Source organism: Triturus cristatus, chromosome 1_1 (genome assembly GCF_964204655.1).
Source record: "Triturus cristatus chromosome 1_1, aTriCri1.1, whole genome shotgun sequence".
Classification (NCBI taxonomy): Eukaryota; Metazoa; Chordata; class Amphibia; order Caudata; family Salamandridae; genus Triturus; species Triturus cristatus.
In genome coordinates this window covers 216,338,658-216,357,039 of record NC_140579.1, presented here as the reverse complement: position 1 = coordinate 216,357,039, position 18,382 = coordinate 216,338,658, and the positions used below count along the sequence as shown (strand labels likewise).

General features: G+C 45.0%; 2 protein-coding genes across 4 annotated transcripts in view; one reads left to right on the top strand and one right to left on the bottom strand.

The window, feature by feature from the left end:
- Window positions 1-18,382, top strand: part of LOC146870009 (uncharacterized) — a 145,734-nt gene that overhangs the window by 27,831 nt on the left and 99,521 nt on the right. The window lies entirely within an intron of this gene.
- LOC146870010 (uncharacterized) lies at window positions 4,296-10,244 on the bottom strand. Of its 3 annotated transcripts, none has more exons than XM_085624146.1 (2): window positions 9,499-10,244; window positions 4,296-8,671 (listed from the first exon to the last, which is right to left on the bottom strand). In XM_085624146.1, the coding sequence occupies exon 2, from the start codon at window positions 5,629-5,631 to the stop codon at window positions 4,324-4,326; it is 1,308 nt and encodes a 435-aa protein (XP_085480272.1). In that variant the 5' UTR covers window positions 5,632-8,671; window positions 9,499-10,244; the 3' UTR covers window positions 4,296-4,323. The 3 variants fall into 2 exon arrangements, with proteins under 3 accessions (XP_085480272.1, XP_085480275.1, XP_085480279.1); XM_085624153.1 differs by having other exon boundaries at window positions 8,090-8,671.

Here is an 18,382-nt window from a genome sequence, read left to right as displayed (position 1 = left end):
CTAAAAACACCGGCGCAGGGTTGTTACTGATGCTAGAATTATCGCAAGCGACAGCTGTTCTCTGAGGTGTTTGCTCTAACTGCGTGGGGCTCGGTGGTAAATACCCATTGTTGCTTTGAATATTACGGCGTATATTTCTCAAATGGTTTTTGGCTCTTTTTAGGTTTTTGGCTAACCGATTTCTGACTACTTTAGCGGCTAACCATTTCTCTTTACGTTTGGCGACTGTAGTTTCAGACCTTCTCGGCGACCTATGCTCTTTGGGGGTCATTATCAGTTTCCCGAGTCGAGACTCAAGGAATCAAGGTTGGCTTGGGCATCTGCTAAAATAGATGCGAGTGAAGTCTGAGTATTTTGGATCACGTCCTCTACTGCTAGTTTGACATCTGTTATGCCGCCGATATGTCCGGAAGCTTCCTGTACACGTAGAACATTAAAAACGGATGAACTGACGGGTGCAGAGTTCAAGCCTAATCCTTCTAGGGTATTTATTAGGGGAAAAATGGCGTAAATTGCCTGAAGTACAGCCGCGTCGCTGGGAAGTGAAGCTTTAACAGCAGCAGCAGCAGCCCCACTGCGGGGGTCAAGTGGTGTCTTTATCTCAACGTTAAGTGATTTTTTGACACTTAGGACATCATCTATGGCGTGCGAGGAGACAGAGGACTCGAGCTGATTTTGAGCAGTTACTAAAGCAGCTGAAAGTGATTTCTCTAAATTTTGCTGTATACGTACGATGCCAGCTTTGATGCGTTCAATGGCTTGTATCTGAGCTACTGTATCACGATTACTTAAAGCAAAAATAATAGCTTCGCAGATAGATGCTGTGTTAAGAGTGCTTCCCCTAAGGTTTGTTATTAAAGGTAAAATATCGTGGCATGCTGATGTTACTGCGGTAATGTTTAGGGGTGGTGTGGGGTTATGTCTAGGAGCTTGTAGCGCCGCTGCGGACGCCCCGTTTGCTGCAGCACTGTGGGGAATTTCAGTCTTTAAATTATGGTGAATAGCACCTGGTGCGAACCTTACTGGGGGGCTGGTGATGGCGGGTCCTCCTCCTATTGTAACATCTGTGTGACACCCCCCTTGTGAGCGTGGGTTCTTGGAGCATTCGCCGTGTACAGCTGGCCCTGCTTTTGATCTGTTTTGTTGAACGGGTACATTCGCGTTTTCCCCCCAACAGTCATCATCGTCAAGCAGCGAAATTATTTCTTGTTCATCGGGGGGAATAATGGCGTTTGCTGGTTGCGCATGCAAGTTCTTTGATGGTTGAGAGTGAGACTTGGGGGTAGGAGTAGGTGGGGGGTGCACTAATACCGGAGTATCGCTGCAAGGGTGCGTTGTGACACCTAGAATCTGTTCTGAATTTCGGCTGGGGAGAACGCAACCAGGGGTAGGCGTGTTTGAATTCGAAACCTGGAAGGTCTGTAGAGTAGCAGAATTGTTATCATTAGCATTCGCTTTCCTATTGCGCTTTTGATCACCCTTTTCTTTACAGCCAGAGTGTCTCTTTCTCAAACCGCCACCATTTACAGACACCGGTGGAAACTCATGCAATGCAGGCCCCCCAACAGTACTCCCCCCAAAACCACCCTGCAATGTTTGTGGTGGCCCTCGCCGCCTCGCTTCTTTACGCTTCTGACCTTTGCTTTTCAGATCGTCAGGCGGCAACCTTGAACTCCTTTGTACAACCGGTTGTTGTGTATTTGATTGCTGCACGTGTTGGATGGAGATTGCATCATCAGTTTTATCTAAGTAAGAGCAAAAAACATAATTTTAATTCAAGCAATGAACAGTCGGAAGAGTCCTCAATAGTCATCAGTGCTACAACTAGACTGAGAGTGGCAGCGCAAGCACGCACACACACACACACACACACACACACACAAGCACACACAAGCACACACACACACACACACACACACACACACACACACGCACAAGCACGCGCACATCAGCATGGTCTATGGTAGAACATACTACCAGTAGAAAAGAGAATTAATTCTTACCAGCATGCGCGCTGAAGCCGCAAATTTGACTGGCTGCGATAGGATTAGGGCCTTCAAGCGCAGTGTCGAATAAAAGTGCGTCTGCCGCCTCGGCCACTTCCTGCGAAGACAAAAATGCAAACAGCTGTAACACATTTCCTATATTGGTTTAAATTAAATTACTTGAAAGCACCGCTATACGTATTTACAAGCTCATGCAAACAAAAGTACACACACACACACACACACACACACACGACCGCAGAAATAGACCCAGACCTTAGTTGTCAAATTAGCTGCTTTTCAAGCCGCAGCTCAACCCCGGCTCGCTGGCCCCAGGCTATATAGTGACATTATTTAAGACCTCGAGCGTTATTAAATCATGATCTGTAAAGCAAGGAGGCGGACTAGTCCTTGACTTAAAAACACGGATCAATGAGCAGATAGTCTTTGAGGTAAGAGCATGTGCAAAATCTAAACACACCGAGAGTCATGTCATATTTCCTATTGCTTAAAATGCCAGCTGCTGTAACAGTACTAAAAGTCTTTTGACGACGACGTGAAAGACTGAATTAGAACCACATGCTAGAGCATTTTTCAGACGGGGTCCGGCAAAGCAAAAAAAAAAACGCAAACACACACACACACACACACACACACACACACTTTTTTTTTTTTTATGCATCTTTCACGGTTCCTGACTAGCAGTTACAGTTAATTCAAAACACCCCGAGTTTCACCTAATTTTATCTATTGCTTAAAACCTTTTGACAGAGGAGCGAAAGACTTAATTAGAACCACATGTTAGAACATTGCCCGGGACTTCGGTCTAATTCGTCTTAGTGTGACAGTCTGAGCCGGAAAAAAAGCTTACATCCCTGATAAAAAAGCATTTAACCTTTGAGAGATGACGCTAATAGAAGCGCAACTTCAAAAAGAGCTAGAGGATTATATAAAAAACATAAAACAATCTTCTTACCAACAATTCTTGGTCCTCAGACATGTTCATAAATGGAAACGGTGCTCAGTCATCAGGTGGTGAAATCTTTCAGGGGCTTCAGCTTTTCAAGCGCCCGATGTGGTGGGAGAATGAAGGTGTCACCAGCGCCGTTGGTTGGAGCGTCGTAGCTTTCCTGAGAGCTCCAGCCTGAATGTTCTTGCAGACCTCACGTTTTTATACCCAAAACCCGACAGTTTCCCGCCACAACTCACAATACCACGTATGTCTTCGTGTGTCGAGAATTAAACGGTATAATCCACTAAGCATTTCAGGTTGAATATAAACAGCTGTGCATTAACGTGGCAGCAAGGTGCTGAAAAAAGTCAGACCGCCACGTAAAGTTAGGCCCCCCTTTTTTTATCCATATTTTTTGCAAACCTAGACAGCACACTAGGCACCATATGCGGACAATAGCCTGTCTAAGCATTTCAGGATGAATATAAACAGCGGTGCATTAACGTGGCAGCTAGGTGCTGAAAAAAGTCAGACCGACACGTAAAGTTAGGCCCCCCTTTTTTTATTCAGATTTTTTGCAAACCTCGACAGCACACCAGGCACCATATGCGGACAATAGCCTGTCTAAGCATTTCAGGATGAATATAAACCACGGTGCATTAACGTGGCATCTAGGTGCTGAAAAAAGTCAGACCGACACGTAAAGTTAAGGGCTTTTTTCATGCAATTTATTTAGATACATTTTATATCACAGAGTAAAAATGTTCGGTACAAATATGATTTTAAAAGTCCAATGAGAGCGTAAAATAGACCTTGTGGATGTCTGCTAGTTATCATAAACACTGTAAACATGTATATTATCAGTGAATGAAATACAATTTTGCATCGGTCTGTTATTTACACGGCCTCTTTTCAATCTGCGTAATTGCCTCAACACAAACCTTGTTACTAGAGCATCATTTGCCTTCAAATCAGCTGAATACATTTTTAAAATGCTTTCAAAGTCTACACCACGGCATCTATGAAATAAATAAAACAAACAATGTGCCCCGCAGGTAAATGATACATCATCCTGAATCTGGTTTTCATGAAATGTTATTAGGCCTGAAGTGTTTCTTTTTAAAAATTGCCATATGGTATTGGGGTACAGATAACTGTTTGGTGGCACGCCATAGGAGTCAAAAAACTCAGAGTCCTTTTCTGTTAGAAATATTGCTAACCAGTGTCGACCCCTTTGATCTTTACCGTCTGTATTGACTATTAAATGAAGCGGTCGCTGGCGATTACCCAGATACATTGGTAGAGTGTCAGCTGCGAATACACCTAAAAATGAATGTTTTGCCATCTCGTCTTTGGCGAGAAAACGTTCCAGTTGCCACGTATTCATCACATATAGTCGATTAGCACCTCTCGCCTATGGTTAATCTGTATAACATTCTGAAAGACAGCGTAAATCAGAAGGTTTATAGTAGACGGTAGAGCGGCGCTAAAACGGAGCTCCAGACGTACATTGCCTGATTTTTGTATCGAAAAATGGCCGCCACCCACGTCGTTGTCAGGGCATAGATCGAAAGCCAGCATAGAATAGCCTTTCGAATACTCTACACGATCCACAAAGAAGGGTCGGTCTGATGCGTACTTCCCAGCAACTTGCAGCACACCCAAATATTCTCTAGCCACACCCCCAGTTCCAAATGACGGCGTGTATGGTTTTGCCGGTATAGCTTGGCCGTCTACGGAGAGGCTGCTGTGAGATATATTATAATGCTTGAAATTAAAGGGGTTTCTGCCATATTCACCGCTAAATGCTGCGTTATCGACCAGCGCTACTATTACAGTTCTTGGCAAAAATCCGAAAAAAATATTCTCAGTATTCGATAGTAGCGCACCGGCTGGGATGCTGAACACTTTGAGCTCCACTCTTTCGATGGGGTACTTGGCATTACTGGTTAACAGAGTCTCGGCGTGAGCTAAACGCACCACTGGGCTCACTTTGACACGTTTCACAAATAGTGACGCCGCTAAGATATGCACTTTGTAATTTTCTGCGTCGCCGCTCATTAAGCAAAAAGTGTCTTTATTTCGAATCAGTTTAATCTTCACATCTAGACCGTTAAGCATTAATTTGTCTTGGAAAAATAAATCGCAGTGTAATTGCCCAATCAGTTCCACTTTACGACTTCGGGCTGTAAAGCTAGCTCTGCTCTTAAATCCCGCGTTAGCACCGTTTAAAGTCGTGTCCTCGTGCTCTCCAGCGGTGTCTCTGTAGAAGAGACCTGCAGAAAGTTGGCGTTTTAAAGTGGGGTCCCCATAATTAAGTACCGTTTCGAGATAAGCCCTGTATGGATACGTGTTGTTTGACTGGCTGATGAGCCGGTCGCCGAGGCTCACATCCAGTTGGTTAAAAAGTGAGGCTATGGGGTATGGAGAAAACGCCACTCGGGCTGCGGCGTCCAAATCGGATCCGTCTGCGTTAGTAATTTTGCACGACAGATAAATCAGGGTAGCTGAAAGGTCCAGGTAGTCATCCGACCGAGCTATGAAGAACTCTAAGGGGGCTGTGTCTGACAGGGCTGAAAGTGGCGGTACTTCGACATATAGAGAACTTTCAATGCTGGTTTGCGTTGGTGGTACTTGGAATAGGTCCAACTCTGACTTTGTGCATTCCTGGGAACCGCAAGGGACGGAGGCCATGGTCCGATTTAAAATATGTTGCCCTTAGAGACTCGTTTTTTTCCGTGTCTTCTCCGGGTCTTAAGCGAACTCTTTTGAGCCGGTCGCCGGCGCTTCACAACGCTTTGAAGGAACGCGGGCGGCCCCCTTAGTGATACACCCCTTTTTCTCTTCCTTCCTCTTTCGAGATAGATTAAACCTGAGCCTTCTTGACCCGTTTTGGTAAACTTTTTCATCACCGCCCCCGAAACGTGCCCTGCGACGTCTCGGGCAATATTTGCTGCAGCGGTTTTCACGTGCGGTTTTACCAACTGGAACCCTCTTCTTAAAAGCGGTACTGCTTTTCTGAAAAGGCTTCTGAATATACCGCCAACACCCGCCCCGTACATAATAGGTGCCCCGTGGAACCCCGGGAGGCCTGAGCCGGCTTGTGCTCTATAGTAATCCCTATAGAGCGACGCGTCGCCGTAATTTTCAGGTAAAATCATTATTCTAGTACACTTCACCACGTCGCGGCCTGAAATGAAGCTTCGCTATGACTTTACCCACTTTAAATCTTATATTAGTGTTCAAATCGTCCTTCAGTTCCAAAGTTATTGTGTGAAAATGTTTTTTGCTGATCGGTACATAATCTCTTTTGGTGTAAATGATGTTTATCATGCTATTATTCTTGCCTGTGATTTCCACGCACCGGAGGAGAGGCACGTAGCTATCCCCCACTCTCTGATGCTCTATCACGTCGCAGTATACAAACATCATATAAAATCCGCCGTGTACATCCGTGTAGGCTTTCCCCGCTGATGAAGAGTGGTGAACGTTAGGCGTCAGCCCCAACACTCTCCCCAGTTTTTCACGCACCAAAATACCGTAGTCTTGAGCATTCCTCAACTGCACTTTTCGAAGTCGTGGTTCATACGTTAATCTAAGGTCAACAAGTTCCGATATGTTACCAATGGATTTATTCATTACTTCTACAATGTCTCGTATGTTGTCATAGTGCCCCGGCGGGAAAGAAAGTTCGTGGGCGCTTTCCTTCTTGCGTACCACCGTAAATCTAACATCCTCTGTTTCAAAAGTGTCCCACGTGTGCGGGTACTGAATTTCTGTTAGGGCCACCTCCCAATCTCCTTGTAGATGAATAGGTTTTGCTAGTTTCACCGTAAAATTTGAAATTTTGTTATTAGGGAAAGTGTCCAAAGACGCGTTACTCGGGAGCGTCAGATAAAAAGGTCCGACCTCCATGGCGCTTCCGCGGTACCTAAATGCCTATATCCGCTGTTGTAGACTTTGTATATCCTTTAATTCACTCTCAGAGACCCAACTATTAAATTTATCAGGCCATCCCCGCCATTTAACTAGGCACTGTCTTTGTGCCCCGTGCCCCTTCTTTGCCAAAACGTTCTCAATACGGTACACACGATCTTGATCCTGTTTTATTTTTTGCAGCTCTTCTTTGTAAAAACACCCTTCGACCTCCTCCCCAGCATAGTCTTTTAAGTTAAAAACTGTAACGCCTGAATGCTTGGAAATCTTGTCTATCACAAAGATCTCATCTGTAAAAGTCTGCTCATACCCCTTTTGAAATACCCCCTTGCATCTAGATACCCTAACATGATCACCTTTTTTGAGCGTGTTTTTTGAAACAGGGTTGTTGGTGAACACGGACCCGTACACAGTTCTCCAAATTTTCAACTCATTTTGCGGGGATACTTCTACAGGGGACGTCTTAATGGTTCTATGATAGCTATGATTGTAACTTTCAATAAAATCTTGTAAACGATCTATATAACGAAATGTGTTGTACGCTGTAAAATACCGCCAAATTCGTGCCTTGAGAGTTCTGTTGAATCTTTCTACAATCGCCGCCTTCACTTCGTTGTTTGTAACAAAATGTTTTACACCATACTTGTTCAGCAGAGCTTTTAGCGTCTTGTTTTCAAACTCTTTTCCTCTATCTGTTTGTAACTTTTTAGGAATTCTCCCGCTGCTGAAAATGTAATCAAAGGCTTTTGTGACCGAGCTCCCCGATTTTTCCTTCAGGCCAACGGCGAATGCATACTTTGACAGTACGTCTATCACCGTTAATATAAATTTTACACCATCATTAACCGCGGCATGTTCACGGACGTCTAGAAGGTCCGCTTGCCATTGATGATTTAAGCCGCTGACTATCACACGCCGTCTTTGAAAGCGCTTTCTCGACCCCTTATGTAGCGTGTAGGCATCTTCGCCCGATAACCAGTCGCGTACCTGTGTTCTTTTAACACCGTCGTTGTGGATTTTGCTCTCCTTGTACAAGGCTTCTACACCGCCAAAACTACCAACTTTCGAGGGGTTGTAATAAACTCTTTTGAAAAGCTTCTGCATCGTAGCGCTTCTTGAACTAAAATACCGCAACCCCTACTCCCGCCCCCCTATTCTATTAATTCACTTTTGTTTTATTATTTTTCTTTATCAAATAATCAGAACTAGAAGCCGGTTTATTTTACAATAGTAGATTATTTAATAACACACGAATTAAACAGTGTATGATTTAAACTGGTAATATAGGAATGTACAGCGCTATAAACGATAATAACGATAAAAACATAGATATTTAACACAATGCTCTCAAAAACTCGTGACGTAGAATCAATATTTGGATTTTGCTAGCTATGAACGGTACCAGTCTTCTTACATCCTCCCCACGCCCCTTCAAGAAGGCTCGACAAAACAAATCGGATATTGTATTCATGAAATTGAAAAACTGTTTCTTATTCAGAGTAGTTCCTAGGGTGCAAAATGTCCGCCTGATATAATTGTCGATGCAATCTTCGAGCACGTCGTCAGCGCCCAAGAAGATTTTGCTCTTTTCAACGTCTTAAAAGCCTCTAGGTTTCTGACCCAGTTCTTTTTCAAGCTCTTCGATGATTTCACATCGCTTGTTACGACATAGCGCGGTCGGGCGAAACACTGGTTTGGGGTACGCCATCTTTGCTCTGATCAGAAAATAAAAAGCGTCTTCCAGGCATCTAACGCTCGGTCGCACGCCGATCTCAACCATGTGTCGAAACACACTTTCCTGCAACGGAAAAACACACATACATAATAGTAGCAATCGCGAAGATCATCATGTTTTCATTTACTCTACATTAAGAAATGTCATGTTCCTCGGTTTTAAACTCCTGTAAAGATACTTGATCTTAAAATATCTACGGTAATTCTTCCTTCTCAAATGCTGTTTCATTATCAAGCGTATGTCTTCATCACCCGCTTCATACATACTTTTCACATGCTCTGATGGGGACTGTACTCTCTTAATATACTTTAAAACATTCGCAATCATCTTACTACAATCTTCGGGTACTGACATTTCTTTCAAGCCATAGACCGCCCCCAACGTCGCCATAATCTTATAGGGGTCCAGCTTGTAACATAGTTTCCGTATCAAACTGTCTTCATATTCATCACCCGTCGTGAGACAGTCGTGATGCAACTGACTCGGGTCGTCAATTTTACAACCTTCGCATTCGTCGTACCACCCCGCCTTTAAGCACAATTTTATGATCGCGGCTATCGCTGTCAAAAGTCCGCGATATCGATCCGTGCTCCAACTTTCACCACGACAAAATTGTACAATTGCGTCTAAGCGCTTACAGCTGCAGTTTTTATGCGTTACGGCAAGTTTTTTCTGTCTTGAGCAGCAGAGACATGAAAAACGTAGCGATGGCTGTGTGACTTCCATAGTCGTGCTAGCGGTTTTGTCGCCCGGGGCTCCTCCTCCTCTCTTTTGCTGATAAAAAGAAAAAAGGGGTTTTTCGACCTCAGCCTTCCTCACAACTACACGCCTCATCATCACACTCTTAAACACCCCAGAGGATTTGCCGAAAAATTGCGGTTCGTACTTACTTTTCGTTTTCCAACTTCGCACTTTTCTGTTTCGTTTACAGATTCTTCTCCGGAATCCATCTCTGTACAGTCGCTGGAGTCCTCGGGTTCAGGCTCTTGCAGGTCAATACCCTCGTCATCTTCACTTGGTTCCGCTCTTCCACCGCCGTCTGTAGCATCGGAGGTATTGCTCGCCATTTTAGCAACGCCACCAACCGCCTCTTCGCAGGCTCCGGTCTCGGGCTTTATATTCGGCATAGCCGATGCCTCGACGTCTGTCTCGGGCTTTTTATTCAGCATCGCCGACGACATCTCCGACGTAGTACCCGCAGGCGTTGTTGGCGCGCAATTTTCCTTATCACTATCGTCGAGTTCTGCAGCGTCGTCTGCAGCATTTGCCGCTTCCTTCAGCATCGCTGTTATAGTTTCTCCAAGGGGTCCCGCTTCCACGCTAGAGCAAGACATTCTCAAAGTTGTCTTAAAGCTCGAGCTTTTCTTTGTCGGAAAAAAGCGGGGGTTTCTTAACACACGGTCCTCGGAATGCTGGCTTATATCCTCTGTGAACATACTAGACACGCCCCGCGGTATGTTTGTAGACTCGTATTTCACACTACCCCCACTTCTTAGCAACCCTCCTGCATGCGTGGTCGATTCATACGTTTTTGATTTCATCGCAGTATCATTTTATAAGCCTTGATTCACAATTCCTAACTTATCGTTTTATACGCTTTATGATTTCATCGCCGTATCATTTTATAAGCCTTGATTCACAAATCCTAACTTATCGTTTTATACGCTTTATGATTTCATCGCCGTATCATTTTATAAGCCTTGATTCCCAAATCCTAACTTATCGTTTTATACGCTTTTTTTTTTTTTTTTTTTTTTTTTTTTTTTATTTCATCGCCGTATCATTTTATAAGCCATGATTCACAAAATAACGACCTATATAACAATAAAATGCTATAATCTTATCAATACGTTATAAGGACCGATTAAAACCCCGATTAAAAGCAGACTTGGAACGCGTCCAATATAGACACACGGACCAAAGGGGCGTGGTCAAAGGGGCGTGGCCACCTGTCAAAAAATACATGGTGACGAGTAGTATACAACCTATACTACTTTAAGGATATGCGTTCCTCCGGTGCAATGGGGCCTGATGAACTTCCCATATCGGTATTGAAGCAGGATCCTGTCTCATGGAGCAAGATTCTTTTTCCATTATTTAGATCTTGCTTCATTAGTAAAACTGTGCCCTCTAGTTGGAAGGGGAGCATATTGGTTCCATTATTCAAGAAGGGCGATAGGGATAAGCCAATGAATTATCGCCAGATAGCCCTTCTTGATGCCATTGGAAAAGTCTTTTCCAAATGTCTCCTTTCGCTAATTACTGATTGGGTTGATGCGAATCAGATATTACCCCTTGAACAAACCGGCTTCCGTAAGGGGCATGGCACATTGGATAACCTCACAGCCCTTCAGGTTATTTCGGACAAATATATGAGTTCGGGGAGGAGGAGTGTATGCGGCTTTCATTGATTTCTCCACAGCATTCGACAAAGTTGATCGTCCCTTGCTGTGGAGAAAGCTATCTGACTTGGGCATGCCCCCTCTTCTATTAGATCTGGTGCGGTCTTTACACACGGACACTTGGTGCCGAGTGTTACAAGGTGGAGAAAGGGGTTTATCGCGTGTTATTCCCTCCATCAATGGATTAAAACAGGGTTGTCTATTGGCCCCATTACTTTTCTCCCTGTATATTGCTGATCTTCCAGCTTCGCTCTCATCTTGTGTTGGCATAGCCCCGGTAGTGGGGGGATCTTATATTTCCTGCCTCTTATATGCAGACGACATCCTTATCCTAGATTTAACACCTAAGGGATTAGCTAATCGTCTGCAGGCCTTACATCTTTTTGCAGAGAACCATTACATGAGGATAAATGCCACAAAAAGCAAAATTATGTGCATTACAGGGAAGAAAAAATCTAAATCAGAAAATTATGGTTGGTCAGTTGGTGGTCAGAAATTGGAGGTGGTTAAGACATATACTTTCTTAGGAAAAATAATTTCGCCCAACCTGAGTGAGAAGCCTCATATTGATAATAATTCCCGTAAAGCCCTGTCCCAAGGCAAAAGTCTGAGTGCCCTTTATTCCGCCACAGGGAGAAGACACTTTGCGTGTTTACTGGAGGTTTATAGGGCAAAAATTCCATCAACCCTCCTGTATGGAATGGAACTGGTTGACTTAAAGCACCCGGGTTTTCTACAGACGGTAGAAGGAAAATTATTAAGGTCTAACTTCTCTCAACCCCGCCTGTTCTGTGGCTGCCTGTAGACTTGAATTCGGTCTCCGTAGTAGCTGGGCGCAGGGTCTGTCTGCTCTAGTACGATGGGTTGCCAGCCTGGCTAGAGGAGAAACGGGGACTTTGAGATCCCTTCTCAAGGGGGAATTGCTGTTTAGCTTAAGAGAGCACTCCCAAATTGTTAAGAATTTTAGAAAGGCTGTGGCACTCCTTGAATTGGAAGAGAGCACCCTTTTTACTATTTCTCCTTCCCAGCTAAAATCACTTTTGAAACAGGCTTCTTGGGCTCTTTGTTTCACGTTGGACAAGAAGCCCATGCTAGTAAAGAGGGGAGGTGATCTCCTTGCTAACACATACTCAATGAAGCTTGTTCAACCCTATGTCACCTGGAACCTTCCACATGGTTTTCGGAGATTTTGGTTCCTTCTAAGGCAGGACTTGCTGCCCTTAAATACTCTTTTAGCAAAATGGCATGGGTCCTCTCCCACATGTAACCTTTGTAATAAGTCTGTTCAGGATCGTTCTCATGTACTGTTTATATGTCCTGCATTGCGTCCACTTCGTTTGAAGTGGTTAAGATCAATATGCTTGCAATTGGGTATCCTCAATGTGAATTCTTTTATGCAGGCCTTATATACTCCTCCAAATGAAATGTTTTGCTTCAATGTTTTTAACTTTTTTAAAGGTTTTTTAGCTATTTATTGATGAAATTTGGAGGTATGTGTTGCTGATTATCTTGCTCAGTTGAAAATGTTGTAGCTGTCAATTTTACTTTGAGAATGTGTATTTGTATTTGTGTATTTTGTTTTTATGTGGACCTCTTCGGAGTGCCAAAACATAATAAATAAACTTGAAACTTACTAAAAAATAGTGTTAAGTTTTACCTTTGTTTATTCTGTACGTCTCGAGTGTTTCGAATCCATGTTGAACCTTTAGGAATGGATGCGTGAATTTAATGACTCCTGACACACCATTGTGATAAATTTTGTGCTTCCAGGGGTGAACGGATGAAAGCATGGTCTCAAGACAGACATTAGTGCATCTTGTGGTAGGTAATTAATGTCATTTATTGTCTGCACAGATGGGTAGGCAAAGCTAGGCAGGGACAGTGCGCGTATTCGAACACTAACCCCCCAAAATTGACTTTTTGCCTCTGCATGAGGCCTGCACCAGGCAGCAAGGGCAGTCATTTCTGGGGCCACTAACGGTTGCTAGCTAAAAACAGTAATTCAAAGCCTAGTGATGAACACAGAGGGGGCTATTGTTAGTCGATAAGGAACAGATCCCTAAATGTGCCCCAATGTGTGTTCAGAACCGCGGGTGAAACACGTATAAGACATTTTACGAGGAGTGTGTCATGTGTTGTATGTTCCGAATATGACACTCTGTTATGGCCTCGGCCAGGCTTCTCCATTTCACTGAATTGAGTCATCCTCGGCAATTCATGAACAAGCTAGCGCCAAGTTTTAGGAGGTATGATAAAGCTAGAGAGTTCCAAGGGGTGTGATTATGAGTTGAACTATGCAGGGAAGGGGAAAATGCATCATTTTAGGAGACGCTTTAAATAGGACATTGACAGGAGACAGCAATGTATTTACTCATCCGATATTAGACAAGCAACTTGATCAGTGTATGTATTTTATGAAGTTTTATCATTTAAGGAGCTGTGATTAGTTTTGCCTTTGTTTATTGCACTCCTAAATCAAACATAAGAATGAAGATACCCCATTTCAAAGTTGGTGAGGCCCCCTGAGATTATGGTCACCTCTTTTGTAATCGCAAACACTAAACTCTTCCAGGCACCCCAGGGGTCAACTGCACACTTCAGCATATCCAGAATTAATAATAATAATACAACTGAGAGTATAACTACAATAAAAGCGGATGCCTTTTCGGTTCGCGGTTGGAAGGCAACAAACGTGCAGTCACAGTCCAGAACTTTCAAGTGCAAAGCTCTTCAACGCCTCGTCAGGAGAAGTAGGCGCTATATAAATGCAAAAATAATATAAATGCAATATGCGAAGGAATCTGACGTGTTGAGGGGAGGATTGGAAAGTGGTACAATAATTAGTATTTACTGTATAGTGCCTGATGTCACAGCCACTGTGCGTTGGTGCTGCAGATAACGTATTTTGCTACTACGCTTCACAACGTTTCTCAGACTAAGGTCACACCATAATTACTGCAACAGGTACATTAACCCACCCAACTGTTGAGAGGCTTTTGTGTAAACTCGTAGTGCCAGGCAAAAGGGAGAACGAGATGAAGGAACACTTCAAGGTACATGAGACAGCAGTTTACAATGGGGTGGAGTGCAAAAACAGCATTGTTGAGGCACAATGGAGAGAAAGCACACAAGTACATTTGAATTTTGACGAGAGTTTTTTGTCCAAATGGATCAATAGAAAAGGACATTAGCACCGATCGGCTAGCGCCAAAACACAGACTCGCTCTTCCAAGTTCACGCTGCACATATTGCATTGTGCATTTAACTTCCAAGATAAGCTCTGACATGGTATGTTATGACGAGTTAAACTGCGCTCTGTTAAGTGAAAGCAGCGTGGTGCAATACATGTTACAAGCTGGTATAGACAAGGTTACTACGTTACTGGCTAGTTTTATTCCACAAGAAGCGGAGATATTCCAGGGGGATAATTTTAGTTATGTTCCTATAATCTGCCCCCTGGCCACCGTGTCTTCCTGTCTGCCCCTCCGCCACTCCCTTCTGCCTCGCCACCATTTCTGTCACCTGTTACCCCCCACCCCATTTACATCGCCCCCTCTCTAACAACCCGGCATGGTGTAGCGTGGATGGATTTGAGCCACACAATTCCCACATACACACATTCATACATCCCTGTGAATTATGAATTTCACACAACGGGAGGCCTTATGTTTAATTATTTCCTTCGCCTCACATAATTACCTTCTAAACATAACAATGAAGTTATGTAGTGCAAGCATCAAAAACTCCGCTACATCAGTGCCCTTTGTGATGCAGCACCCTCTCCGAGAATGGTGAAGGAAACCCGAACATTGCACTGGCAATCAGGGCAAAAACTGTCTATATGTACAACCCTACCTACCAAGTAACACGACTACGTAGAGCAGGAAAAGGGGAGGAGTTACAGTGCGCCGTGCAGAGCATAGCGCTCAGCTCTGCTCCTATGTAAAGTTAACGCAGCGCATTTTATAAACAAATTCATTATTGTCCCAGGAACTATGCCTATTTCGTATAATTACGAAGTAAGAGAAAGCATGCCGACATGGATCACATTACTCAGGATGATCGGTTTAACTGCCCTTCACCAACAAGCTGGCAGCGTTGTGTAGAAAACAGTGCGTTCCAGCTAATTCTATTACAGGACCGGAGGCTTCGTATTATGCTTCTCTTTCTCATTTATTGCTACTCACAGCAGCCAATGAAAACTTATATTATGTAAAACAAACTACATTTCCCATGATGCATGCACCACATCACTTCCTGCAGAGCCCCATAAGAGCCAGCAATACCGGAACCTGTCCTCTTTCTTTGCTGCTCACGCAGAAAGTTAAGTTGCTGACATCGTTCTTCCTTTTTACATCGCTAATTGATATGTAATGTAATGAATATCTTTCTTACAAGCTTCGCGACGCTTTGTTTATGTTTAATTTATGCCTAGAGCCGCTTTGCTGTGTAAGGTTTATTGGTGCTTGATTTCTGTACTTAGCCGGGTACGCATGTTGGTTACGCGCCCTTGGCGCTGTGAGGCTCCCGCTGGGAGCGGCAACGTTTGGCAGCATTAGCGATCCTAAATAATTCAAATTTGGCGGCATTACCGACCCTGATTTTGCAAGATCGGCGCTCGATGCGTGTGCATCGCGATCCTTGCCTTGAAGACGCGGCGTTCGGCCTTGCTGCTCTGTGTGCACCCAGCGCGTTCAGCGCTCCCTCTCTCAGCACAAAGGTACCGCTTCGCCTTCGGCGGAGTAGATTATTATATGCAGAAATAAGCGCTGAGGCTCCCCTCATTAGCCGTGTGCTGGGCGCCTGTCACTTTTGCTTTCTGTTTAGGTTCCCACGTGCGTAGCCCAATTGGGCTATATTTGGTAGGATTTGGGCTACGCACTTCGCTACTGCCCGGTTTTATGTAGTTTTTCTTTCGTTTTGGTGATTCTGGTCTGGGATTTCCACGGAGAGCACTGTTTTACGCCTGGCTGGCTGCAAAAACGACCTGGGCCTGGAGGGAGCACACCTCCTTGAATTTCCTTGCTCTTGTTGGCTCCACTACGCCCTGTGGGTTGTAATAATTGGGACACAGCTTTTTGCTGAGGAGCTAGGTACCTGTGCTGTTGTGCTGTGGGTTGGCTCCCCCCTTTTTACTCCTCCTTACTGTTGCCTTATGAGCAAGTACGTCTATAAATTTGGTTCCACCATGGAAAATTGGGTGCACTATGAGGAGGATGACACCTTATATGAGGAGGAAGTAGGTACACCTTCCATCGAGGAAAAAATTGTTGAGGACCTGGACGCTTCCGTGCAGGAGTCGGTCAACAAGGTCCTGGAGAAGGCAGTTCCGGGAACTGTGCAGCAGGCATTGGCGACTACGTTGAAGCCTATTACCAGTCAATTGGAGAGGTTCTCGAAGCATCATGGCTTCACTACCCCAGCAGGGGTTCCGTCAGAAGGCACACAGCCTAAGCCCTGGCCTCATTCTGCCTCTTACTCTTCACTTCCGCGCCCGGATACGGAAAAGGAGAGGGTTCAAGATACCGATTCGGAACCTGGTTCCTCCGAATCTGACACCCCAGTTGTTCCCCTCCCAAGAAGAAAACTAGGAAGGCCAAGAATGTGGAAACTCCGCAGACGACTCCTACTCCCTTTACCTTTAACCCCTCGGACATTGTTCATCCTAGGTCCTCTGATTGGCTGCCCGCCCCAGAGGTGGCGGCGTACCTGCACGAAAATTTGCGCAAAAGTTTTGACAAGGAGGTGCGCAACAGACTGCGGTCTGAATGTCCCCGGCCGGATCTCTCAGACAAGGTGGCCGAGACGCCTGAAATTGATTCCAGCCTCTTAACTTTCCTTAAAAAGTTTGCCAAGGACCCTAAGAAGGGTATAGATCGCGCTTGGCGTGGGTGCCAAGACAAGCTTCTTGATGTGGTCGGTCCTTTAGCCAAGATCTTGGAGATGGCTCTTGAGGCGCAGGAATCGGGAACCACCATTGACTCCCATGTGTTGGCGGGCTGGACCCAGAGGGCCATCTGTGTCTTAGGTAATGCCAATTGCGCAATTTCTACGGAGCGCCGAAAGTACATTCTTATGCGCATGGACTCTAATCTAACGGAGTTGGCGGCGGCAGAGCCTGGACCATTGGCGGACGGAAACCTCTTTGGAGACCGTTTCGTCAAAGATGTGGCAAAATACGTGGGCACTTTCATGACCCTGGATAAAGCAAAGGCAGGAATCAAACGTGTGTTTCAGGCTGGGGTTTTCAACAGGGCCGGACGAGGCCGGGGATGCTCGTTTGGCCATCAGTTCTCCCAAGGTCCTCAGCGAGGAGACTTCGGTCGCGGCAGGGGAGAGTGGGACTCTACCCGCGGCGGCACCTTCTACCCCACCAGGCAGCGCTTCAACAAGCGACGCTTTAACAAAGGCTCCTATCGGGGAGGATTCCAGAACAGCGAGTCTTCAGGTGAGCGCTCCAGACTTATTCCTTCTTCCATTGGGGGGTCGTATTCAGCAGTTTTATCACAATTGGGTTCAACTATCGCAGGATGCCTGGGTTTTGCAGACAGTTCAGGGGTTTCATCTAGATTTCTTCCAGACTCCTTATCAGGTTCATCGGCCCAGACAGCTTTCTTTTTCCCGACTAGAGTGCGATTTCATAGATTTAGAAATAGAAGGATTGCTGCAGAAACACGCGATAGCACCTTGCGACGAGGGTCCTCGTGGTTTCTGCAGCAATATTTTTCTGGTACAGAAGAAAGGCGGTGGTTACAGGTTGGTACTCAATTTGAAGGATTTCAACCAGTACATGACTTACAAGCACTTCAAGATGGAGGGCATCCATCTGTTGGCAGATCTACTGAAGCAGGGGGACTGGTTGGTCCATCTGGACCTGAAGGACGCCTATCTGTCCATCCCCATATTTCGCCCACATCGGCGATTCCTTCAATTTCAATGGCGGAACCGGTGGTATGAACATTTGGTCCTTCCTTTCGGACTTTCCTCAGCACCGTGGTGCTTCACCAAGGTTCTGAAACCTGTAGTAGCTTACCTCAGGGAACAAGGGGTTTGCATGATTGTCTATCTAGACGACATGCTCATCATGGCGCAGTCTCAGACGTTGGCGGTTCAGCATTTGCGCATGACCATTCGTATCTTGCAGAACCTGGGGTTTGTGATCAACGAACCAAAGTCGTTTCTGTGCCCCACGCAGACGATAGATTTTCTGGTGTTCGTCATAAACTCTCAGACAGCCCAACTCAGTCTTCCACGTTCCAAACTTCGGGATATCAAAAAGGAGCTTCGCTCCCTCCTAACCAAACAAATGGTTTCTCTCAGGGTGATTGCCCGGAAAGTGGGACTTCTTGCGTCGTCCATTCAAGCAATATTT

Excerpts from the sequence above, each read along its gene's own strand:
- LOC146870010 (XM_085624146.1), bottom strand. The coding sequence starts at position 5,631 with ATGGCCTCCGTCCCTTGCGGTTCCCAGGAATGCACAAAGTCAGAGTTG.